The sequence below is a fragment of the Sus scrofa genome, chromosome 4, assembly GCF_054392235.1.
Source record: "Sus scrofa isolate SSC_HxYL_T2T_F1_AM1 chromosome 4, Sscrofa_HxYL_maternal_Yorkshire_Landrace_v2.0, whole genome shotgun sequence".
Lineage (NCBI taxonomy): Eukaryota > Metazoa > Chordata > Mammalia > Artiodactyla > Suidae > Sus > Sus scrofa.
This window is the reverse complement of record NC_139386.1, coordinates 112,530,103-112,556,727: the sequence shown is the minus strand read 5'-3', so window position 1 is coordinate 112,556,727 and position 26,625 is coordinate 112,530,103. Positions and strand designations below refer to the sequence as shown.

At 40.3% G+C, this 26,625-nt stretch overlaps 1 protein-coding gene and 1 long non-coding RNA gene across 17 annotated transcripts in view; one reads left to right on the top strand and one right to left on the bottom strand.

Moving 5' to 3' along the window:
- The window catches only part of LRIG2 (leucine rich repeats and immunoglobulin like domains 2), a 108,738-nt gene extending 82,458 nt beyond the window's left edge, over nt 1-26,280 (top strand). For 4 of the 16 annotated variants that reach the window (XM_021090735.2, XM_021090737.2, XM_021090734.2 and 1 more), the window contains 9 exons: nt 874-945; nt 1,083-1,151; nt 7,884-8,047; nt 10,569-10,889; nt 12,090-12,371; nt 13,532-13,981; nt 14,585-14,734; nt 16,803-17,093; nt 20,649-26,280. In XM_021090735.2, the coding sequence (XP_020946394.1) occupies nt 874-945; nt 1,083-1,151; nt 7,884-8,047; nt 10,569-10,889; nt 12,090-12,371; nt 13,532-13,981; nt 14,585-14,734; nt 16,803-17,093; nt 20,649-20,875 (2,026 nt within the window). In that variant the 3' untranslated portion in view covers nt 20,876-26,280. Of the gene's footprint in view, nt 1-873; nt 946-1,082; nt 1,152-7,883; nt 8,048-10,568; nt 10,890-12,089; nt 12,372-13,531; nt 13,982-14,569; nt 14,735-16,802; nt 17,094-20,648 lie in introns of all 16 variants that reach the window. The other 12 variants (XR_014844468.1, XR_014844461.1, XR_014844465.1 and 9 more) reach the window with 7 other exon arrangements.
- LOC146404191 (uncharacterized) lies at nt 2,817-5,772 on the bottom strand. Its single transcript, XR_014844554.1, has 2 exons — nt 5,540-5,772; nt 2,817-4,970 (listed from the first exon to the last, which is right to left on the bottom strand). It is a non-coding gene; the product is annotated as an uncharacterized LOC146404191 (long non-coding RNA).
- Nucleotides 26,281-26,625: the final 345 nt, after the last annotated feature.

Sequence of the window (26,625 nt, the reverse complement as noted above, 5' to 3'; positions counted from 1 at the left end):
CAAGAGCGGATTCTCTTAAGTAAGATTTTTAGATCTTCTCCCATGAGAATTTGTCCAAGGCTTCACATTTTTTTGAATTTCTTTGACCTTTTGATCTTTTACTAAGAAAGGAGAAACTTAGAATTCAAGCCAGTTTTTCATAAGGAAAACTATGAGTGTATCTGTGGTCAGGATAGTTGTTTACAGGTACCTCATGGAGCGCCAACATCTTTTTAAATTTTTTTGTCTTTTGTCTTTTTAGGGCCGCATCTGTGGCATATGGAGGTTCCCGGTCTAGGGTTCGAATCAGAGCTACAGCTGCCGGCCTCTGCCACAACCACGGCAACGGGGTATCCGAGCCATGTCTGCAGCCTACACCACAGCTCACAGCAATGCTGGATCCTTAACCCATTGAAGGAGGCCAGGGAATGAACCCATATCCTCATGGACACTAGTCAGGTTTGTTAACCGCTGAGCCACGACAGGAACTCCAAATGCCAACATCCTAATAGAAGCCTTTATTCTGTGCTTTACATTGGTTAATAATAAAGGTTCACAACTTTTTGTGTGTTTGTGCGCACCTGCAGTGTACGGAAGTTCCCAGGCCAGGAATCGAATCTAAGCCACAGCTGCGACTTAGGCCATAGCTGTGGCAATGCCAGATCCTTAAGCTACTGCTTGAGCTGGGGATCGAACTCAAGCCTAAACAGTGACCAGAGCCACTTCAGAGACAATGCTAGATCCTTAACCGACTGTGCCATAGCAGGAATTCCTGCAGATTTCTTAAAAATGTATATTAGGTTTCTTTTCACTTTTTATAGGTAAATGCTTGTTTTAATGAATTTAGTTTTGTTTAGCAGAGAACTTTATTAGAAAGGTCTGTTTGTATTTCAGAATCTTACAAGGAAATCAGATTAAATCAATTACAAAGAAAGCATTCATTGGTCTTGAATCCCTTGAGCATCTGTAAGTATTTTGTATCCGTTTTGCTCAGTATATAAATCTCTTTGCTATTAGCAGTGGTTTTCATGATCATTTAAAGTGTTTATATGACTTAATTACAGAAATGGTGATTGGTAATGTTTCATTTCTCTTCATTTCAGAGATTTAAACAACAATGCTATAACGTCTATCCAAGAAAATGCTTTTTCTCAGACTCGCTTGAAAGAACTGTACGTAACTTAAGTCCTTTTTGTCACCAGTTAGATCATTATCCATGTTTGTTGTGCTTAAAATGTGATGAATGTGACCCACATGTTTCCCAAAGCACACAATTCAGGCAGGAAAAAAGAAAGTGTTAACATTTGGTTATTTTAGTGGCTGAATGTAATTTTAAAATAACACAGCATGGAAAAGCCCAGAGTAGATGGCACCAAGACCTTCTGTTTTATTCTCTGTTCCTGATGCTTATAGTTAAAGGGACGTTGGCACCACTTCTTATGCTTTAGGTCTACCCTGCTGTTCCTTTTTTATTCCCCTGTCCTTGTTTGGACTATTAGAGACATGTGGTCTCTTGGGGGTTGGTTACAATTAAGGTATTATGTAATTTTTTGGAGATGATCTAGCATTTTAAGTTTAATTGTCAGAGAGGGTGTCTCTCATCTGTTTGTTCAAACTACCAAAATGTTCCAAAACTGTTGAATAGTTATAATAGAAAATTATACATTTTAACCTTTTTTCATTCATGATTTTTTTAAAAAAAATTGTTCTTATTTCCCAGGAGAAATTTCTCAGGGAGAGGGGTGGTTAGTTGAGCATTGCTGTTAATTTTAAACTCTGGCGATTTGAATATTTAGGTAGTGGTTAAAATCAAGGGGCTGTATCAACTTATCCTGCTTCGCCTGAAGGCTCCTCAAAGGAAGGTCTCTGGACCAGAACTGATTCATGACGAGATAAGGGTAGAAACTCAGAATAAGCATTTAGAAACTTTTAGGACAATTTGACGTTACTGTAATGCTTTTGTTGAATTTTATAGAAGTATTGATATACAGCAGATGGAGAATTAAAAAACCCATCTCCACATATAATTTGAGATGCATTGGAAGTATGTGAGTTCAGAATGCCCAGGTTTAGAGTATTGCTCCGTTCTTTACAGCTGTGTATTTAGCCTAAGACTCCGTTTCCCTTCTCAAAATAGGAATAGTACTGCCCTTGGGGATATGTGAGGCTAAAATGAGGTAATTTGTTAATTTGAGAAATATTTATTGTCATCTGCTCTGTAAGGTACTGTTCTAGATACTAAAAATGCATCAGTGAACAAGACAAGGTCTGTCATATAGTGTATTACAATAAATTCTATAAGGAAGTTAAATCGTAAACTAGTAGGTCTATAGTATCTCATTGGGTAAGATATGTTCTGAAGAAGAAGCTGGGTCAGAGGTGTACTGAGTGACAGGGACTGCTGTCTTGAAGTAGTGAGGGATGGCTTTTCTGAAGAAAACAGCCTTTGAGCCAGGATCTTAGTGAGATGAAATGGTGAACCATTGAATACTGGGGGAAAGGCATTCCAGGCACAGGGAGAGAGCAAGTGAAAAGGCCCTGAGGTAGGAGTTTGCTTTTTGTCCTTAAAGAACAACAAAGACACTGGTGTGGCAGGAAGGCAAGAGCAAGGGGAGGAGTGGTAGCAAATGAGGTCAGAGAGTTAAGCAGGGCTGATCACGTAGGGCTGAACAGGCCTTGGAGAATTAGGATTTTCCCCCCAAATGCATTAGAAAGCTTTTGAGGGTTTTGCGAAGATGCTCCACACAGATCATGGCATATAATAAAAGGTGAATTACTAAAATAATAAAAAAAGTTAAGATGTTATGGAGATCATCTTTAGTTATTTTCTGTTGGATTTTTAAAGTGGCTTTTTTTTTTTTTTTAAACATCAGTGAATTTTATTATATTTATGGTTGTACAGCCATCATCACAACCTAATTTTCCATCCCAAACCCCAGCCCATCTTTTCCCCCACCCCCCAGACCGTCTCCTTTGGTAACCATAAGTTTTCCAAAGTCTGTGAGTCAGTTTCTATTGTGCAAGTAAGTTCATTGTATCCACTTTTTAGATTCCACGTATAAGTGATAGCTACTGTTTGTGTCTTGGCTATCTTCACTCAGCATGACAGAGTTTTAGGTCCATCCACGTTGCTGCAAATGCCATTATTTCATTCCTTATTATGGCTGAGCAATATTCCATTGTGTTTATGTGCCACATCTTCTTTTCCACTCCTCTGTTGCTTCCATGTCTTGGCTATTGTATATAGGGCTGCAGTAAATATTGGGATACAGGTAGCTTTTCGAGTCATGGTTTTCTTTGGATAGATGCCCAGGAGTGGGATTGCTGGATCAAAAAGGTAATTCTGTTTTTAGTCTTTTGAGGAATCTCCATACTGTTTTCCAAGGTGGTTGCACCAATTTACATTCCCACCAGCAGTGTAATAGGGTTCCCTTTTCTCCACACCCTCTCCAGAATTTATCATTTGTAGACTTTTTGATCATGGCCATTCTGGCTGGTGTAAGGTGGTACCTCGTAGTAGTTTGATTTGCATTTCTCTAATAATTAGTGATGTTGAACATTTTTTCATGTGTTTTTTGGCCATGTGTATGTCTTCTTTGGAGAATTGTCTGTTTTGATCTTGTGCCCTTTTTTTTTTTTTTTGATGGGGTTGTTTGTTTTTTGGTATTGAGCTTTAGGAGATGTTTGTAAATTTTGGAGATTAATCCCTTGTCAATTGCTTCATTTGCAAATATTTTCTCCCATTCTATGGGTTTTCTTTTCATTTTGTTTAGGGTTTCCCTGGCTGTGCAGAAACTTTTAATTAGGTCCCATATGTTTATTTTTGTTTTTATTGTTATTACTCTAGAAGGTGGATCTGAGAAGATAATTGCTGTGGTTGATATCAGGGAGTGTTCGGCCTATGTTTTCCTCTAAGAGTTTTATAGTGTCTGGTCTTATATTTAGGTCTTTAATGCACTTTGAGTTTATTTTTGTGTATGGTGTTAGGGAGTGTTCTAATTTCATTCTATTACTTGTAGCTGTCCAATTTTTCCCAAGACCAATTATTGAAGGGACTGTCTTTTTTCCATTGTATACTCTTGCCTCCTTTGTCACAGATTAGTTGACTGTAGGTGTGTGGGTTTAATTCTGGGCTTTCTATCCTCTTCCACTGATCTATATTTCTGTTTCTGTGCCAGTACCATACTGTTTTGATGATGGTAGCTTTTAGTATGGTCTGAAGTCAGGGAGTGTGATTCCTCCAGCTCCATTTTTCTTTCTCAGGATGGCTTTGGCTATTCTGGGTCTTCTGTGCTTCCAAACAAACTGTAAAATATTTTGTTCTAGTTCTGTGAAAAATGCCATTGGTAATCTGATAGGGATTGCACTGAGTCTGTAGATTGCCTTGGGTAGTATAGTCATGTTGACAATATTCATTCTTCTAATCCAAGAGTGTGCTATATCTTTCCATTTGTTTGTGTCGTCTTTGATTTCTTTTATCAGAGTCATATAGTTTTCAGAGTACAGGTCTTTTGTCTCTTTAGGTAGGTTTTTTTTTGTTTTGTTTTGGTCTTGAGATATTTTAAGTTATTTCTCTGGAGGCTTAGTTTAACTTGAAAAGGCACAACTAACTGCATACCAGTATTACCTTTTTTTTTTGGTTGTGGTAATCTGAAGGCCAGCAAGAAAGTTTTAACTCTTGTTAAGAGAACTCATTTTGGAGTTTCCGTCTTGGCACAGCAGAAACGAATCCAACTAGGAACCATGAGACTTCGGGTTCAATCCCTGGCCTCACTCAGTGGGTTAAGGATCTGGTGTTGCCATGAGCTGTGGTGCAGGTCGCAGACGTGGCTCAGATCTAGTGTTGCTGTGGCTCTGGCATAGGCTGGCAGCTATAGCTCTGATTAGACCCCTAGCCTGGGAACCTCTGTGTGCTGAGGGTGCGGCCCTAAAAAGACAAAAAACAACAACAACAGAGAACTCATTTTAAAATACAATTTCAGGGAGTTCCTCTCATGGCGCAGTGGTTAACGAATCCGACTAGGAACCATGAGGTTTCGGGTTCGGTCCCTGCCCTTGCTCAGTGGGTTAACGATCCGGCGTTGCCGTGAGCTGTGGTGTAGGTTGCAGACGCGGCTCGGATCCCGTGTTGCTGTGGCTCTGGCGTAGGCCAGTGGCTACAGCTCCGATTCGACCCCTAGCCTGGGAACCTCCATATGCCGCAGGAGCGGCCCAAGAAATGGCAACAACAACAACAAAAGACCAAAAAAAAAAAAAAAAAAAAAATACAATTTCAATAGTGGGTGAAAGCAGTATTGTAGTTTCATTCTTCAGAGAGTCATTTGGTAATTTGGGAGTTGGTTTGAACAAGCTATTTATGTAAGAACTCTAATATAACTTTTTTTTTGGGGGGGGGTGTACCCATGGCACATGGAGGGTCCCAGGCTAGGGGTCCAATTGGAGCCACAGCCACCGGCCTACACCACAGCCACAGCAATGCCAGATCCGAACCGTGTCCATACCTCACGGCAACGCCGGATCCTTAACCCCACTGAGCAAGGCCAGGGATCGAACTCGCAACCTCATGGTTCCCAGTTGGATTCGTTTCTGCTGCACCGCAATGGGAACTCCATCGAATGCAACTTTTTTACTGAGAAGTTTTAGTTGCTTTTGGTTATTTTAAATCTAAGTTATATTTATAGTGCTTTTCACATCAACATTTATTAAAATATCTCCTAATATCTTGGTATCCTTCACAGTGCTTTGCATAAATATTGCGGGGAGGTGGGAGAGTCAAATAAAAATTAAAAAAAATTTTGCATTAAAATTGTATGATCATGGTAGACAATTAGAAGATAAACCAAGGGAGAGCTAAAGACCTTCAAACCCCCAGTGCTCCCAAGACAGCTGCTGTTGATATTTTGGTATATATCTATCCATACACTTGTGGAGAGAATACAGGCTAAATACTCCATTAGGTGTGGCAGGGTTCATTAGCATATGAAGGGTGGAAAGAGGCAAAAGAAATAAGAGTGAAAGGAACTCATGTGAATTCTGTGGGATCTGTGGCCAGGCACGATGCTAAAAACTATTTAAACATTTTTTTTTTGAGGTAGCATTCTTAATCCCATTTTCCAGAAATAGAAACTAAGATCTTAGAGACATTCAGTATCTTGCCTCAGGTAAGTCGTGGAATTTGAATATAAGTTCAGGTCTCATGAGCCAACTTACATTATACCTGAGAAGGTATCAATCCAGTAGCGTTCACATCATTCCTCTGTTCTCAGCCTTCCAGTGTCTTCCCTATACACAAAGGAAGACAACAATTCAAGTTCTTCGCTTAGTGTATAAAGCACCTGCATGGCCTGGCCTCCCTGCCTAACTCTCCAGCCTCATTCCCGTCACTGTCCCCTCCCTTTCTGTGCTCTAGCCCCAGTGGCCTCCTTGCTTTTCCTGGAGCGTCTGCCTCAAGGTCTTTGTGCACCGTTTTCTCTTTTGGCGACACTCTTACCTCAGCTTTTCATGTGATTTGTTCTCTCACTTCTTTCAGGTCTTTGCCCAGAGAATCTCCCTGACCACTGTATCTAAACTGGTAGCTTCTGTCTCTGGGTCTTGACCTAGCTTTGTTTTTCTTGATGGGACTTAACTTTCTGACACTATACTTTGTTCTTGTTTGTTTATTGCTTGGTTCTAAATACAGAAGCTTTGTGAGGGCTGTAGTCCCACAGCTACAGCAGCGCCTATGGTAAACTCAGATAATTCTCTATGAATGAATTAATATTAACATAAGAATTCTTAAATGCCAAAGGTAACTTTTGGCCTGCTTAATGAAAATTACCCTTGATAGAGTATGGCTTTTGAGGTGCCCTTAAAGAGTGTTTGAAATCAGTCTTTGGAATCAGATCTGAGATATTTTATACCAGACTTTAAAACTGCTTGAGGATCTTGAAGGCGCACTCGAAGTAAGTTATAATGTCAAAATCTTGCTTTCCCTGCTTCCCAATTTAATGGTTATTAAAAGAAAACACCCACTTCTCAGATATATTTTATAGGCCTATTAAAACTATTTTTCAGTGGTTCTTAGTTTAAGTTGAAGTACACATTGCCACAGGGCTGAAATGTTTTTAGTCTTGATGAAATAGTTTGAAAATAATTACATCCTCTCTACAACAAAGATGTCTCTACAATCCAACATATGTAGTAAGCTCTTCCCCAAACTATTCTGGGAAAAATTTTAAACTCAGAAAATTTAGAGGAACAGCAAACACCCATATACCATTTACCTCGATTCATCAGTTGTTAATTTTTTGCTGAATTTGTTATCTATTTCTCTCCTTCCTTCCCTCCCTTTCTCTCTGTCTTTGTCTCTCTCCCTCTTCCACACACTCATAGGCATAGACACGAACACTGTTACTTTGCTTAACCAGTTGAAAGTAAGTTACAGACCTCATGACTTCACCCCAGAATATCTCAGCATGTATTTTCTAAAGGGTATTTTCCTATATAACCACAGCACTATTATCACACCCAAGGAAGTTAAAATTGATAAAATGATATTATCTAATATGCAGTCCACACTCAGATTTCACCAGTGTCCCAAAAATGTCCTTTGTAGGTAAATATTTTTCTAATGAAGGATCAGACTCTGTATTCGGTTATCATGGCTCTCTAGTCTCCTTTAATCCAAAACAGATCCCTTACCTGTCCCCTCTGCCTTTTATTAGTGTCTTTCTTGACACTATCATACTTGAAACAAGGCTGATAGTCTGAATTTGTTTTCTCATGGTTAGATCCATGTTAAACAGGTTTTGTTTTTTGTTTTTTGTTTTGACAAGAAAAATGCATGGGTGTGTAGTAAGCTTTTAATGTTGGAGAAACTTGGAATGAAAAGTAAAGGGCCCTTCTTTTCCTCTTTGTTTCTGCAGGATTCTGAACACAAGCAGTTTGCTCTGTGACTGCCATTTGAAGTGGTTGCTTCAATGGCTGGTTGATAATAACTTTCAACATTCTGTGAATGTAAGCTGTGCACACCCTGAATGGCTAGCAGGGCAGAGCATCCTGAATGTGGATCTGAAAGATTTTGTCTGTGGTTTGTATTTTTGTTTTAAAAATTTGTATGTTAGATACTATCTTAAGAGAATTTAAAAATTTTTAAATAGAATGCCTTCCCACTAGCGTATCTGCTTCCATTTCTTTACATTCTTCTCCAGTATTTTTATATTGTAATCATAGCTTAAGTTTTTTTTTTCTTTGACTTAATATGTCATAGGCAGCTTTTTCCTCTGTGTGTTCTTAAGTGATCATTTTAAATAATATCAGTATAATAGCATCATTATGAATGTAGGCCCTTTCCCTTTTAGGGGGATTGTTAACTTTAGAATAAATGTCTAGGAGTAAGATTCTTGAATCAAAAAGTATGAGGTTTTTTTTCATGAATTCATTCAGAAGTATGATTTTAGAGAGCGGATTAAAGGTCTGGTGGTGTCAGTGCTATGGCATGAGTTCAGTCCCTCGCCCCAGAACTTTCACATGCTGTGGGCATGGCCAAAAAAAGTATGATTTTATATTGAGTAGATTTTGAAGAGTGCTGCCAGATGTTTTCAAAGAGTTATTACTAGTTTATGTTGTCACCAGCAATGTATGACTGTACCGATTTTATTTGGTTTCTTCTTTTCTTTCTTTTCCTTCGTTCCTTCCTTTTTTCTTTTTTCTTTTTTCTTTTATTTTCTCTTCTTTCCTTTCCTTTTTTCTTTCTTTGCTTTTTAGGGCCACACTTGCAGCATATGGAAATTCCCAGGCTAGGGATCAAATCACAGCCATTAGCTCCCGGTCTACACCACAACACAAGGCAATGCTGGATCCTTAACCCACTGAGCAGGGCCAGAGATCCAACCTGCATTCTCATGGATACTTATCGGGCTCATTTCCACAGAGCCGCAATGGAAACTCCTTGGTTTCTATTTACGATGCATTTTTTTAAGGACAGAAGTGGCAAGGTTTGGGAGTTTTGGAGCGGGGAAAGGGGATATATATATATATATAGTTGTCATAGACAAGTTGTCTTGATTCTGTCTAGCACTTAATTATAATTTCATGTATATAATCTATTAATTTTCTCAATTTGGAAAAATTTTTATCCTTAAATTTTCCTTTGAAGTAGAGTAAATAGTTCTTAGCTTTACACAGTCTCACTTTTAGATCAGTGTATCTGTGTTGCATATCACTAGTAACTGATTATTTAGATAGCTGTATATTATCAGATCTATTTCCACCATCTACTTAAAGACGCTTAGGACATTTGGAAGTTCAGGTGCACAAAATACTTGCATTTTTACAAATTTTAAAGAAGAAAACAACCTAATAATGACTAAATTCTGCTTCATTGCCACAATTGCCTTTCTGACTTTACCACTGAGCCACAATGGGAGCTCCTTTTATCTTCTTTTTTTAGTTACCACTTTTATGGCACAGTGGAATGTTACCCAGTAAAGATATTGGCTGAGAATTCATATACCTACTGCTTTGAATGGATCCAATAATAGATTATTATTTCTGATTATTATCTGTAGTTTATTAGCTAATCCTAAGCCAGTCTTCATTTAGATTTTTTACATGCTTGGAATTTTTCACTATTTTAGGTGAAACTTATGCACAAAGTACTTTCAAATATTGTGTTTTACTAATAGGAATACCTATTTTTATGTATGTTATATATATACACACACACGCATACATATATAATGGGTAAGAGGATTTGAACTTGTTTTAAAAAATTCTAATTTAGGTTTCTTCATTTCCTAGTAACTGGTAGTGCTTAAGAAGTACATTCTAAGCATAAGTGACAGTAAGAGATGGTGGAAAGAGTGCTAAGCCCTGAAGTCTGAAAACCTTGGTTCTGGTCCAGGCTCAGCTGCTGACATGTACATATCTTAGAGCTCTACAGCCCTTTCAACCTTAACATGCCATTTTGTAAACAGAGCATTCGGTTGTACATTATTTGTTTTAAAATTGAATCTGGAGTTCCCATTGTGGCTCAGTGGTTAACAAATCCGACTAGGAACCATAAGGTTGCGGGTTCGATCCCTGGCCTTGCTCAGTGGGTTAAGGATCCAGCGTTGCCATGAGCTGTGGGGTAGGTTGCAGACATGGCTCGGATCCCGAGTTGCTGTGGCTCTGGTGTAGGCTGGTGGCTACAGCTCCGATTAGACCCCTAGCCTGGGAACCTCCATATGCTGTGGGAGTGGCTGAAGAAATGGCAAAAAAAGACCAAAAAAAAAAAAAATTGAATCTATAGGAGTTTATACTGTGGCTCAGTGGGTTAAGAACCCCACTAGTATCCATGAGGATGCGGGTTTGATCTCTGGCCTCAGGGGGTTAAGGATCTGGCGTTGCTGTGAGCTGTGGTATAGGTTGCAGATGCGGCCTGGATCCTGAGTTGCTGTGGCTGTGGTGAAGGCCTGCAGCTGCAGTTCTGATTTGACCCCTAGTCTGGGAATGTCTTTATGCCTCAGGTGCAGCCCTGAAAAAGAAAAAAAAAATTGGATTTGTAGATCCAAAAATAAATAATTGACTTGGCTCCTGTCCTGTTTTTTTTTTTTTTTTTCCTCTAGATGATTTTCTCAAGCCACAAATAAGAACTCATCCTGAAACCACAGTTGCTCTAAGGGGCATGAACGTGACTCTGACATGCACTGCAGTGAGCAGCAGTGATTCAGCCATGTCTGCTGTGTGGCGCAAAGATAGTGAAATCTTGTATGATGCTGATATTGAGAACTTTGTACGTTATCAACAGCAAGCTGGAGAAGCTCTGGAATATACTAGTGTCTTACATCTTTTCAATGTGAATTTCACAGATGAAGGAAAATATCAGTGCATCGTTACTAATCACTTTGGTTCTAACTATTCTCAGAAAGCCAAACTGACTGTGAATGGTAAGAAACTATGCTCCCTGATAGTTTTGTGTTTAATTTTTGAAACTTTTTTTCATGTTTCATTTTTGAACCATTTGACCAAGAAAATTAGGCTAGGCCTGATGACATTTCAGAGGGATGTCCTGGGGTCCTTACTGTTTTTGTCTTTAAGGTTGTGATAATATATAGACTGGATTGCTAGTTTACTCATTTATTGTCCTTAATTAGTCTTTGACTGAGGGGTAAAGGTGAATTTGTGGCCCCAGGAGATAGGCTACTTTCGCTTTTATTTATGCTTTTGAAAGAACTCTTTTGAAATTCTCCATTTTTTTTTTTTTTCAGAACCACAATTCTGTTCTGAAAACTATGAAATTTATTCCTGACACTGTTCACAGGGCCTTCCAATAACTGGGGGTATTTAGAACATTTCTGGATCCAGTGATTATTACCGTTGTCTGAATGTCGTCACATGAAATCACTTTTTAAAATAGTGCTCTTTTTTCACTGTGGTTGTAAGAAAAACAAAATGGCTTGATTTATCTATGGCCTATTAGATTGAATAACTACAACATTTTAGGCTTTGTATAATTAAAGGGTGTACATGTGTCTTGCTTCTGGGTTGTTTTATGAGATGTTTGAAGGCATAAATTTTTTTAATCATGGTTACCTTGAGAACTTTGTAGTTGTTTATTTGGGAAGCACCATTTAGTCTCTTAAGCAAGGGAGTCATAGTAAATATTATGTTCTAAGAATTCCCTAGTGATCTAGTGAGTTAAGGATCCAGTGCTGTTATTGCTGTGGCTTGGGGCACTGTGGTGCAGGTTTGATCCCTGGCCCGAGAACTTCTGCATGCCATGAATGTGGCCACCCTTCCAAAAAAAAAAAAAAAAAAAAAAAACCAAGTAAAATAGGGAGTTCAAAAAGGTCTGTGGCCTCTGCTTTCTCTGTTCTTACCAAGGAGATCAAGGAGGTGTGTCCTGCATTCTAGAAGAGTTAGTTATTAAATACTCTGAGGTTATAGGAGAAAAGATGGTCTCTGAATGTGTTTACTAGTCAGTCCAGAGAGCATGTCTTCTCAAAGAAATAGACATTACAACAGTTGGTGTTTTGCTAACAAAGTCTCCCTTGTACATATGTGTGCGCGTGTATATATATACACATATATATGTATATGTATTTGTCCCCTCACCCGCTTTGTCTTGGTGATGTTTCTTGGAACAGAGATGCCATCTTTTCTGAAAACGCCAATGGATCTAACTATTCGCACTGGAGCCATGGCCAGATTAGAATGTGCTGCCGAGGGCCACCCTGCGCCTCAGATCTCCTGGCAGAAAGATGGTGGTACTGACTTTCCTGCAGCTCGGGAAAGACGCATGCATGTCATGCCTGAGGATGATGTCTTCTTCATTGCAAACGTGAAAATAGAAGACATGGGCATCTATAGCTGCATGGCACAGAATATAGCAGGGGGTCTCTCAGCAAATGCCTCGCTAACAGTGTTAGGTATGTTAACTGCTCCGTGGGTCCCTGCCTTTGCAGGAGCCTTTTTATTGTGGATCTACTCTTGCTCTTAATGGCAAGAAAAGTCTTAAGTTTGAGATTTCATTTGTTACCTTGTTTTGCCAATTTATGCAGGGTTGTGTCAGCCTAGGGTATTAGTGGATTCATTAACTGAAATCTGAGGATATTCGGAGGGCAGCATTAGAGATCTTTATTCCGTGAATGGAAAATTCACAACCTTTTGTATTTTGTTGTATTTCCCTGTGTAAGTTTTCTACTTCATGTATATTTGTTTTTTCTACTATTCACTTAATGAGTTTGCAGTTTTATACTGCCTCACGTCCTATTTCACAGTGAACTTGAGACAATTTAACTTTGCCTTCCCAGTTCATATTTTTTAAAAAATTTATAAGATGAAAAAAAATGACCTGTCTTTTGGTGGAATTTCCTGTTTTCCTTCCACTATGCTCCTGTTAATCCTATGCTCTGGTAAAATGTCTTTTCCCTGTGAGATTTCCCCTGACAAGCCAATTTTTTTCTTATGAGAATCCTTTTCTTTATTGGGACTCAAATCCAATTCTAGTTCTCTTTTCCTTTAGATGTTAGGGTTTTCAAAAATTTGTTGCTTTGTGTAATTGTGTAATCAGAAAAATAAGCTTATTGTTTGAAAATTTGATATATAGACAATTAGAAAAAAGAATGGAAAGTCCTTCAAATGCTATTAAAGATTTTGGCATATTCTGGACTTTTTAAAGCACTCATCTGTATATGGTTATGTCTGCCTACTTTTTTCCACTTAATATTGTATCACAGGGTAACCATGTCATTAAATCTTCATAAAATATCATGTGGCTTTCCTATAATTTACTTATATTTCTGTTAGATTTTTTTGATTTTTTTCCCCTGTAAAAATTACAACTAATTTTGTAATGAACATCTATGTATATAAATCTTTGAATTCTTTGCTGAGGATAGCTTGCTTGAGGTAGAATTCCTGAGATAATATTTAGATTTTTTTTGAGGCTTTTGCTTTTCTGAAATATTAACTTGTAATCCGTGAATATATGAAAGTGCTTATTTCATGATAACCTCATTAGTCTACTTCAGTAGAGTTTTAGGAATCAGATTGCCTAATGTGATTTTTTAATACCTCTTTCTGCTAGAGACACCTTCATTTATTAGACCTCTGGAGGACAAGACAGTGACCCGAGGTGAGACTGCGGTCTTACAGTGCATAGCTGGAGGGAGTCCTGCCCCTCGCCTCAACTGGACCAAAGATGACGGACCACTGCTGGTGACAGAACGGCACTTCTTTGCTGCAGCCAACCAGCTCCTCATCATTGTCGATGCTGGGCTAGAAGACGCTGGGAAATATACCTGCATTATGTCCAACACCCTTGGGACAGAACGTGGTCACATTTACCTAAATGTCATTTCATCCTCCAATTGTGACTCTTCCCAGGGTAGCATTGGGCATGAAGATGATGGCTGGACCACAGTTGGCATTGTCATCATTGTTGTGGTCTGCTGTGTTGTGGGCACCTCTTTGATCTGGGTCATTGTTATTTACCACATGAGGAGGAAAAATGAAGACTATAGTATCACAAACACAGGTGAGTGGTACCCAGTTGGCACCTGTAGCTTATACTTGAGTCAAGAATGTAGTATAGGATTGATGGTAAAATATGAAAAACTGAGGAGCTTTGGTACTTTGTTAAGAAGGAAGGATTTTTCTGTTAAAATGTCTTCTTTGATGTAATAGAACCTTTCCAATGAATAATTTTAAGAATTTGTAAAGAATTTTGCTCTGATAAACAATTGCAGGTGTACTTGCTTTAATGCCTAAGGCCCATTTCCGTTTTAGTTTCCTGTGGGAAAGAGTGGAGTCCTTATGACGGAGGTCAGTCTTTGACATTGCTCACCCTGAAAACCTGTGAGAGAAGAGGTTCAGCCAGACAGATTGTGCAAGTGTGTCTGTGGATAAGATTTCAGACTTTAGGTCTTGTTTCTTTTGCTATGACTTTTGAAGTGAAGCTTTGATGAGAATTCTAGTGAGAAAGAGTTTTCAGAGAAAATTCTAAGAGCGGTTGAGTTTCTAGGTACATAACATCTTTCTGGCCATTTGTACCAAAAGAGAGTACGTTTGCAAGAGTGTTCTGAGTATTGTCTTAAATTTGCCTAACTTTATTTGGGAGTTACAGATGTTTCTTTTACAGAGGAGCTCAATCTGCCTGCAGACATTCCCAGCTACTTGTCTTCCCAGGGAACACTGTCTGAGCCACAGGAAGGCTACAGCAACTCGGAGGCAGGCAGTCACCAGCAGCTTATGCCTCCTGCCAATGGATATTTACACAAAGGCGCTGATGGTAATGACTCTTCCTTGTCTATGCCTACAGTGTCCGTCAGCCCTCTTCTCCATTGAGTTAGATATTTATTTATTTAATTTTTTATTTTTTGTCTTTTTGCCTTTTTTAGGGCTGCTTCCTGCAGCATATGGAGGTTCCCCGGCTAGGGGTCCAATCGGAGCTGTAGCCGCCGACCTATGCCAGAGCCACAGCAAAGTGGGATCCGAGCCGCGTCTGCAACCTACACCACAGCTCACGGCAACGCCAGATCCTTAACCCACTGAGCAAGGCCAGGGATTTAACCCGCAACCCCATGGTTCCTAGTCGGATTCGTTAACCACTGCGCCACGACCGGAACTCCTAGATAGTTATTTTTTCCAACACACCTGTGGCTTACGGAGTTCCCAGGCCAGGGATCAGATCCCAGCCTCAGTTGCAACCTAAGCCACAGCTGTGGCAACACCAGATCCTTGACCCACTGTGCCAGGCCAGGGGTCAGACCTGCAACTCCTGATCCCATTGTGCCACAGTGGGAACTCCTGAAGCAATATTTTAAAGTAAGATACTCAATGAAAACATTTGGCTCCAAGCAAAATAGGATGAAAACTGACTAAGTCTTAACAGAGGAGAAAATCATCTGACAGAAGGAGAAACACATCCTTAAAAAGGGATTAAAGAACACAGCAGAGGCTCTCAGACTAGAGTATTATTATGGGAAGGAGATGCTCTAGAAACTCTTTTCCAGGTGTGTGGTATCCTTTTCAGGCATGAGCAGCCTTCAGACCATATCCAGGGGAGGTTGTTTCTCCTGATGACAGGTTTAAAAGGCACTGAAGATTCTCTGCATATATTGGAGAACATTAGAGAGATGTAACATAATTACGTGAACCTGACTTTACCACACTGCTTTTCCCTACTCCCCCCTCCCCAAAGGGAGTGACAGACCATAGGGAGGTGAACTAGAGAGGGAGTTGGGTTTGATTGTCAGTTCCTCTGTCTAGTATGTGATCATGAACAAGTTACTAAAATCTGAGCTTTAATTTCCTTATTTTAAAAATAAATAATATTTTATAAGGCATTTTTCTCAATATGCTCCCATATTCGACACATCTGTGTAGTGCTTCAAGTACTATAAAAATGAAAGGTCTGTTCCATTGCTACAGAGATTTTTTAGGCTTAGTGTTAATAGAACTTCTCTATATGGTTGGTAAGTTGGGTTTTGTTTTGGCTTTCCATGGGAAGGACGTATTTCTAGCTTTTGAAAGAATACTTAAAAGCCTCTACTCTTTGAAATTTGTAGGAAATAACACTGCTTTCTGGGTTAATCACTTCCAGTTCTTTTCCAGTCCTAACATTCTGTTGCTTGATCACGAGTAAGTAACTCGCTCTCAATTTCTCACTTTCCTCCCTTCATCGTTCAGTTTTCAAAGCACGTAATGGTCCAGGGAGTTCGTTATTAAACTTTTACTCCTGCCAAGCACATGCTTATCAGGCAGGACTCTTGACCATCTGAGTCCTTCTCTAGGGGTACTTTTAGCAGTTAGCATTTCTTACCCTTTTGACTCGTGGAAGTAATGCGGGCTTTTGTGAAGTCATCATAACTTTGTTCTCTGCCTTGGTTTGCTGAAGCCGAGCATGGGTTCTGTAGCTCAGTGCTGGCCTTATCTTGACTCCCTTGATTTGAGCATGACCTTGTCCAGGCTGGACAGAGATGGTTTAATGTACTATTCAAGAACATGGATGCTGGGGCCGGAGGGTCTCAGCGTCGATCTCAGCTCTCCACTGTATGCCTTTGGGAAGGTTGGTCTCTGGCAGCATGTCTTTGGGCAAGTGACCTAACCTCTCTGTGTTGTAGTTACTCCATCTGTAAAATAGGGATAATGATAGTATTTACCTCCTAGGGAGGTGATGAGAATTAAATTAGTTAATTCACAGAAAGACCCTGAAACTTCCTCTGGTGTATCATGTAAGTTTTGAACAAATACCAGCTAATGATTGTAATGATGACAGGGGTTAGAGAAAACTACTGATTGGCAAAGCTGATTTCTTAACTGAAGGATGTTTGGGTTCTTTCCCATGTTGTCCTCAGGTGGCACCGGTACCCGGGTTATCTGCTCAGATTGTTATGACAATGCTAACATCTACTCCCGGACCCGAGAATACTGTCCGTACACCTACGTTGCTGAAGAGGATGTTCTAGAGCAGACGCTCTCCAGCCTCATGGTCCAGATGCCCAAAGAGACATATTTGGCACATCCTCCCCAAGAGGCCACTACCCTGGAGAGCCTGGTATCATCAGCAGACAGAGGGATGTCTGCCTTTCCCAGCAACCATGAGAGGATAAATGAGAAGAAACTTCCCTCCACACAGATGAGCAGTGGTAAAGGGCACAGTGTCTTTTGTTTATTTTGACTTGTTCTCACTTTTGCTTATTTTGACTTGTTCTCACTTTTGCGTACTTGAGTTTTCCTTTTGTCCTGTAGGTAGTCCTCTCATTTGACAGGAAGCAAACACATTGATACAATGGAGTAATTAGCTACCGTTAGCTGGTATAAACTAGAACCAGAGATTTTTAGAGATTAGAGTTAGAAAGAAGTCTGCATCTGTAGGATGAAAACGACTTTTGTGGGAATAATAAGATCATGTTACTAAAAATTCAGAAGCCATGTAGAAAAGTTTCTATAAAAAAGTTTCATATAGGTATTACTTTTTTCTTCCATCTTTATTTAAATTATAGAGATTTGAAATGCTAAAGATATAATTTGGGCATAATTGGGTGAAGGTTTTCACTGAGAAGATTTGCAGATGTTGTATTTGGCTGCTGTTCTGTCAGGTCCATGTTGAGTGTCAGTATCACTGGGCAGGTGTTTGTTTTGTCTATGAAATACTACACTTAGGGCCATAAGTGGGAAAGAAATCTGGGGATGGTGGCCCAGGAAAAAGAAACACATGTTACTTTGTGCAGATGAGGCATTTGATCTTCACCCAGTCTGTACAACAAAGTACAACAAAACAAAACTCTTTCTAGGAAGGGCACTTCTGAGCATGTCTTCCTGTCCATCCAGGCTTTTCATCAGCTGTCACCCTCCTGTCAGCCTGCAGTGGAAGAGCACTGGGAGTAGCGATGAGGGTGGAGGGGGTGGGTGCCGGGCACTGTGCAGCTTCCCAGTGGAAGGCATTGCAAATGGTGCTTCCGGAGTGGTTCTAGCCAAGTAAACAGTCTGATGTGAACTTTTAAGATACACTCCACTGTTTTTATTTTTTTTTAATTTATTTTTTATTTATTTATTTTTTGTCTTTTGCCATTTGTTGGGCCGCTCCTGCGGCATATGGAGGTTCCCAGGCTAGGGGTCCAATTGGAGCTGTAGCCACCGGCCTACGCCAGAGCCACAGCAATGCGGGATCCGAGCCGCGTCTGCGACCTACACCACAGCTCACGGCAACGCCGGATCGTTAACCCACTGAGCAAGGGCAGGGACCGAACCCGCAATCTCATGGTTCCTAGTCGGATTCGTTAACCACTGCGCCACGACGGGAACTCCACACTCCACTGTTTTTAGTTAAGAGACAGAGACCAGCTCTAAAGAGGGTACAGGTCAGAGAAGAATATCCTGTTAGTGAAGTTAGCCTCTTGTCTTTAAAATTCTGTGCCCGTGAAAAAAGTGCACCAACACTAAATCCATTTCCCCATGTCCTAGAAGAGTTATACACACAAATAACTTTTTAAGTAGAACGAAAAGTGCAGTGTCGTTTTTCCCCAGTTTGGGGACTATCTTAATTGTTAGTGAGGAAATCAGTAAATGAGAGTGCTTTTGTGCATTGCTTGTTCCTTACCTACGGTGCTCTAGCTCCTCGCTGCTCAGAGTGAGGTCTGTCAGCATCAGGATCGCTTAGGGGCTTGTTAGAAATGCAGGGCGTGGGTCCTACTCCAGACCTAGTGAACAGAGTCTATATTTTAACATATTCCCCAGATTATTTGTATACATATTAAAGCTTGAGAAGCTCTGTTCTAGCTTATGTTACACATGGGTTTTATTTTTATTTTTTACTTACTCAATGAATTTTATTACATTTATAGTTGTATGGAAATTATCCCAAACCCCCAGCCCATCCCCCATGCCCCAACCTGTCTCTTTTGGAAACCATAAGTTTTTCAAAGTCTGTGAGTCAGTATCTGTTCTGCAAAGAAGCTCCTTGTGTCCTTTTTTTAGATTTCTCATGTAAGTGATAGCATATGATGTTGGTGTCTCACTGTCTGACTAACCTCAACTTAGCAAGATAGTTTCTAGGTCCTTCCATGTTGCTGCAAATGCCGTTATTTCTTTCCTTTTAATGGCTGAGTAATATTCCATTGTGTAAATGTACCACATCTTCTTTATCCACTTCTCTATTGATGGACATTTAGGTTGTTTCCATGTCTTGGCTATTGTATATAGTGCTGCAGTGAACATTGGAGAATATGTATCTTTTTGAGTCATGGTTTTCTCTGGATAGATGCCCAGGATTGGGATGGGTTTTATTTTTATTTCTGAATTTCTGTTTTCTAGAATTTTTGGCTGGCTTTTTCCAAGATGTATCCCTGCAAAGTTAGTATAACTTAGAGTAAATGTTCTCTGGGAAAAGAGGTCACTACTGCAATAAGTTAGAAGAATGAGAAATTTTTATTTTTGAAACCAAAGTACACATAACCTGATTTAAAAATATCAGCTTTGGTTATTATTAGAATTATTGACATGCTAGAAGCTGGAAGGGAGCGTTTATTTATTTATTTGATTAGTATGAATATTTTATTGGTCAAACGTGAGGCAGGCTGAAGTTCCTAGGCTTGGGATCAAATCCCAGCCACAGCAGTGACAATGCCAAATCCTTAACCACTAGGCCACTAGGGAACTCCCTGGTTGGTTGTTTTTTTTTTTTTGTTTGTTTTTTTTTTTTGGCTTTTTTTGGAGCCTCACTTGCAGCGTATGGAGGTTCCCAGACTAGGGGTTGAATTGGAGCTTTAGCTCCCAGCTTACACCACAGCCACAGCAATGCTGGATCCTAGCCGCATCTGCGACCTACACCACAGCTCACGGCAATGCCGGATCCTTAACCCACTGAGGAAGGTCACGGGTTGAACCTGCAACCTCATGGTTCCTAGTCAGATTCGTTTCCTCTGCACCACAATGGGAACTCCTGTTTGTTTATTTTTAAAATGATTTTTTTGAGAGTTCTCTTGTGCAGTGGGTTAAGGATCTGGCATTGTCACTGCAGCAGCTTGGGTTACTGCTGTGGGATGGATTCGATCCCTGGCCCGGGAACTTCTACATGTTGCAGGTGCAGCCCCCTTGCCAAAAAAAAAGTTTTTTTTTAAAGGTGTTTAATTTTATTTAAAGATGCAATTATTATACCAAATCAATGATTTTTATCTATGTCATGCAACTTTCACTACTATATGGATACTAATTTTTTTTTTTTAGTTTGTTTCTATGTGTCTAAAAAGTTTACAGTCTGCGCCTGCAGCATATAGAAGTTCCTGGGCCAGGGATAGAACCTATGCCATGATAGTAACCCAAGCTACTGCAGTGATGACTCTGGGTCCTTTACTGCTAGGCCACCAGGGAACTCCTAAGGGTTTTATTTTAAAATTTTTATAGCAGCAGAAAACTAATAATAGGGAAAAAGTAGATGACACATAACATGGTTTTAGTAAATAATTGATAAAGGTATTGAGTAGAAGTGTTTGAAAGACCAGGGTTCCAGATTTTGTTTTGTTTTCTTTTTTTTTTGGGGTGTTGCTAAGAATATGGCAAGTACGCGTTTGATATCAGTATTCTTATTCAGTAATATTGGGCATCTTTATTTCTTTGAGGACTTGGGTAGAAGAAAATTAAGGTTTAGAAAATCAATTTTGAACTTCCATATATCACTGATAATGATTATCTTTCATCCACAGAAACCTTGCAGCGGCCTCTGTGGAACATAAGCAAAGATCTAGGTATGCCTCGTGCTCCATTCTCCCAGCAGCCAGCCCTTGAGTCACCACAACTCCATCAGAACGAGGGTCTGGCAGAGACTGATCCAGACTGTTCCGCGTCCCCCATGCCCTCCCGCAGGTTACTCGACCATGCTTTCGATTTTAGTAGGACTCGGAACATTCAAGATGGCAGTGAGGGCACATGAAACTCACTCCAGGATGAAATCTGGGCAAAGACTCAAAGTAGTTAATTTTGTATTTACTACCTCAGCATTCAGAAGAAACCCCAAAGTCGGCGTTTGCTTTACTCTGTCTACAGGTACATCAGACCACGCCAGGGTGGGCCAGGCATTTGTTTGGGCTTCTGCTTGATGAAGAAAGGGTACTGGCTGTCAGAAATGGCACATCTAATACAAAATGTGCAAGACGGCAGAGGAAGATAGAGGAAAGACGTGCCCTCTGATGGCTCTACTGGGCTGTGCCCAGGTGCCCATTGCCTGTTAGGAAGGGTCTCTCTCCTCGCAGCTTAGCATCCTGGATTGTCCCAATCCCCAGAGTGATCCTGAGCAAACATCGCTGTTCTGTTTGGCCTTCCAGGGAACAGGAATAATTTTGGAGTCCTCTGGGAAGTGTGCCTGGGATTCTGCAGTGTTTTTAAGCATATAGTTGAGAGTGGGGCTTTGATATTCAAGGTCTTCAAGAGGAATCTCAGACCTGACCAACTATTACCAGGTCAAGGGTTTTATATTCTTGTGACTCTCCCCCCCACCCCACCCTTTTTTTTTTTTTAATGTCCCTGTTGCCCAGGGATCTCTTTGTAAATATATGTGTATTTATAAATAATTTTTGTATTCATTGATCATAATATGTTGGCTGCAATGTAAATATTTTTGATATGCCAAAATTATATATACTATCCAGTTAAAATATTGACAGCAGCTTCTCAGACCACAGATTTTGTACAACTTGGTTTAGTGACTCTAAAGACTTTGTTTAAAGTTTTAAATACATATTTGTTAAGAAGTATATGTACAGAGGCAGGATACCTAGTGATTGAGTACACGCAAACACAGTCTTGGTGTAATTAACCACTTTCTTCATTAGATTCATGTATCTATAATCATTTGTCATCTGTTTACAAGTGCCAGGTAGTATAATCTTTCAAGCATAAAAAGGCTCTTTCAACAAATTGCAGTCTTTTCATTGCCATGTGCACACAGATAAAGGGAAAACTTGTTTTGGGAATATGTCTCAGCAAAGTACTTAGTTAAAGAGGAAACCAAAGACTGCCTTTTCCTCTGTGTGTGTGCGTGTGCGTGTGTGTGTGTGTGTCTGTGTGTCTGTGTATTTTTTTTTTTTTTTTTTTTTGGTCTTTTGGCCATTTCTTGGGCCGCTCCCACAGCATATGGAGGTTCCCAGACTAGGGGTCAAATCAGAGCTGTAGCCACCAGCCTACGCCAGAGTCACAGCAACTTGGGATCCGAGCCGCATCTGCAACCTACACCGCAGCCCACGGCAACGCCGGATCCTTAACCCACTGAGCAAGGCCAGGGATCGAACCCGCAACCTCACGGTTCCCAATCGGATTCGTTACCCACTGAGCCACGACGGGATCTCCTCTTTTTTAAAAAAATAATATCTCCTCTACTAATGCACAGTCTTAAGAAGGAAGACTGCTTTTGAGAGTATAAGAACGTGCAGAAATTCTTATACCATAAAGCTTTAGAATGGTCCTTGTTTTGTATTAGTGATTATTTAAGCCAAAAAGTTTTCTTGAATTTCTGATAGCAGAAAGCTTTATGTAGACAAAAGACTTAGTACGCTAATAGAATGTAATGGACTACAGCTCTTCTTTTTTTTCTGCTTTCAGAAAGGCTGCAGATCCTGTCTTGTAAATTTAGTGAGGACTAGTTATGTATTAGATGACTTCAGTCACTTAAATGAAAATACCTATTTCTGAGTCATTGTGCATTTCAAGGGTTTTAAACTCATGTAATTTCTCAGCTCTTTGCCAGAAGTTTAGCTGAATTTCATACTAGTTTTTAATCCTAAATTTTTCTCCCATAGGCAGCAGCACTTTTCCAGCTGTTTGATACCTCCATGCCTTTCTCTTTTTCCTTGTTAAATTCTCAGCCTCTGTCCATTTTTACTGTGCACTTCTCAAACATCACTATTTCCTTCTCCCTTCAATTTGTGATCCTTCCTATTTACTAGGTTGTAGTATAACTTGTACCAGGCTGACTTAGAAATCAAGCAGCCTGATTTAGTTGCTGGCTCTGCTGCCTACTAGGTGTGTAATCAAGGGCAAGTCCCTTTACTTCTCAGCCTGACTTTCTCATTTATGAAATGAGGGTGTTTTAGTAGATGTGCTAAAGCTCTTTCCAGCTATAACATTCTCTGAATCTGTGATCCCTCCAGGAATCAAGGAGGATTATCCACTGTAATAAAAAGCTGCTTTCATGAAATATTTGTTCAAGTAGAACAGGAATGATGCTGCTTACTCTGACTTGAGCCAGATTTATTTCCTCTATAGCAGGCGTAATGCTGTAAGAAATACTCATGAGGAGAAATATTCAGCTTCTGATACAGTATCGACTGAGAACCGCCCTTTGCTTTCTAGAGTAGGTCTGAATACTGGTGTTACAGCATCAGGTGAGAGGTGTACCACAACGAATATGAACTAGTTTGTGACTCACTTACTTCTCTAATGTATTCGAGGTTATCCTTGTAGTTCTCTTACTCATGTTCTGGAGGACTTCAGTGAAAAAGAGTTAGAGCTAGCCTGCAGGTGAGCATCAGCTGTCCCCTGGGAGAAGATAGAAAACAAGCTGCAAACCAGTGCTCCAGAAAAGTGCTGGGAGTTCCTGCTGTGGCCCAGTGGTAGCAAACTGGATTGGGATCCCTGAGGACTCGGGTTCGATCCCTGGCCTTGCTGAGTGGGTCAGGGATCCAGTGTCATCACCAGCTGTGGTGTAGGTCTCAGACGAGGCTCAGATCCTGCTTTGCTATGGCTGTAGCATAGGCTGGCAGCTACAGCTCTGATTTGACCCCTAGCCTGGGAACTTCCATGTATGCCTCGGGTGTGGCCCTAAAAAGACCAAAAAAAAAAAAAAAAGAGTGCTGCCTCTGCTTTTAGCAATGGTCCTTCTGCTGCCAGTGGTGTCTTTCTGGCCTCCTGGTCTCCTGAATGGCCAGGTTCTCTATTACGTCAACTCAGATAGTTAAGGTGTCCTCCCAGATATTGCTAGCTTGCTAAGTAACTAAAAAATGTCAGGAATTTATTTAAGTGTGGGTAGCCTACCCCAGTTTTAAGACATAATAAATGTAGTAAGTTCTCATCCTAGGAGATGGAATTCCTGAAAATTTTCATTATTGCCTATGTTTTTGACCAAGCAGGTGCTCTGCTATAGACAGAATTGTGGCTCGTCAGTGTTTTTTCCCAGCAGTGTAGTGTCGGCCTGCCTCCAATTTAATCAGAAATGTTGCGAAAGCAAAGGCGAACTAAATGCGGAGAGAAGTAATCTCTGCCCCCCACCCAGTTACCACTTCTTATCATTAGGGACACATTAATTCTCTTGATTTGTGTGTGCCCCTTCTTAGACCGATTCTGGAAGTCTGCCTGGAAGAAGTGACATTTTCCTTGTACTCTAAGCCCTGCTGCCACCAAGTCTATGCCTAACCCATTGGCTTTCTGTCCCTCAGCAGCCTCAAGGTGCTTTCCCTAGTGTGCAAGTTACTCTGTAGAACAGGAAATATCAGAAACCCAGCAGACGTGCCACTCCCTCTAAAGTACCATCTTAGAATGCTTTAAATGTGTATGAACAGTTGCCTTCACATTGTCCATTGGGAGGTTGGAAAAGAACAAACTGTCAAGCAACTTAGACTCTACTATTCATTTTCCCAAGAAAAGGGGGAGATGATTAAAGTCTTGAGTTACCTAAAGGGTTGTCATGTGAAACAAGGCTTAGCTTTGCTCTTTTTATGCCAGAGGACAAGGGTCATATCAGTGGGGCGGAAGTTACAGGAAGGTGCAGTGTACACTTGTCAATAATTTCATGTAAGCCAACACTGACAATTATGTTTATCTTACAATTGGGGTCTCCAGCCTTTCACGTGAAAAGTGTACACAGGAGGTACCTTATCATCTGTTAATAGTGTTGAAGAAGTTTCTGCATTGAGGTGGCCTATGGTCAAGATGACTTTCAGGTCTCATTCCGTTTTATCATTGGGAAACTCCAGGAGCAACCTGACAGTCTTAAAACTTGGTCCTTCAGAGTCATTTATATACAGTAAGTGTAGAGCACTTAAAAAGTGATTTTAAGCTAAAAGATTGTTCTTTGGTTGACAGAAGGAGCCTGTTCTATGTTAATGGCTGAAAACATGCAACTCTGGGCTTATACTTCTGAGAAAATCTCTAACTAGTCACTAACCCAAATGGCGTTACCATAATAAAAAATATTTTAAGCCTGTGATGTATTTTAAGCCTACCTTGTACTCTTTAATTTTTATTCCTGTTTCTTTTTATCTGTGGGACTCCATTTGGAATGGGGTCAGAATTGTGATATTCAGTTTTATACCCAGTATTTTACTCAAGTGTGTTAATGGCCTTTTCTAATCATTTTAATACCCACAGAAATGCCAAAAGGGTAATGGAGCAACAGAGGTAACTTTGCTGTCATTTTGTGCTACGTCCTCCATTTCTGATTTTGCTTCTAGAGGCAGATTAGAGAGGTGATTGTCAAACAGTCGGTCCTTAGAAAATTGATCTAAGATTTTTTGGCTATCTCTAGGTGATGTTTCATTTTTGTGTCACGTGGTCTCTTTCCTGGTTCAGTTTGGCAGATGTTTTCCCCTTTCTTCTTCGAACTTAAAACTTTGTTTTGAGTTCAGTCTAAGCCAGTATCAGTTAGCCTTAATTTTACTTCTTTCTCCTTCCTTTCTTCCCTTCCTTCCTTTCTATAGCTGCCTAGTTTGTTGACAAAAAGAACATGTTCTGAATTAAGAGAGCTGTTGTAAGCTTCTCCTAAGAGAACACCTTCAAACCTGGAAGTTTGGTTGATAGGGGTGTGTGTGTGTGTGTGGAGGTGTGTGTGTGTGTGCGCGCGTGCGCGCGCACCTGCACTTGGGAAGAGTAATATTTGGACCTGCTCCCTCAGGTTCTGTGTTGAGTGTTTCTTAGCAATCCTGATCATCTTTACCAACAGGTGGGGTGAAGGTGAAAAAACAGCTTGATTTGAGCCTGTTTTCAAAAGTAAGGAGTAAGTGATCTTTTGTCAGCTGTAACTATCTTCAGAGAGAAACTGATCATCAGGTGGTCAAGTGCTCTTGGAATATCTCTTGGCCACTTAAAGTGGCCTCTTGATCCGCAGAGAGACTCCTCCACCCTCCACTTTCCCCTGGTTCTCCTTTTTTACCCCTATCAGAGGATATCAGTATGAGCAGCCTTGGTACTAGGTGTACCTGAAGAGAGTTCTAAGCCAAGTTGTTGTTCAGTGTGGCCCTTTCCCAGTGTCTATTTATATTTTCTCACACATGAGAATGTATGTTTTATAAAGCATGTGTTTGTCTACTTGTTTAGTGTTAATATGTCTTCAATAAAGCTAAAAATACATATGATTTTTTGGTCTTCTTTTGCCTAAAGGACAGGAGTGAAATGGTGTATTTTTAACTTTGTGGTCTTTTTGAGAGGGTCTCCAAATAGTTGTGCAGGTTAAAATGGGGAAGGGGTGTCCTTCTCTAGTTCCCGCTGTGTGTCAGAGTCACACACTGCCTGGAGCCTGCCACCGGCGCGCCCTGTACTATGAGCGGCTCCCAGGGATGCCCTTCCTCCCTCGTGTGTCCGTCGTGGTGCTAGACGTGGAGGGATGGAAGCAAACACACCTAACAGTGCCTGAGAAAATAAGAGGGCATTCTGCACTGAGAAGAATTTGAAGGCAGTGTTTTCTAATCTGCCAAA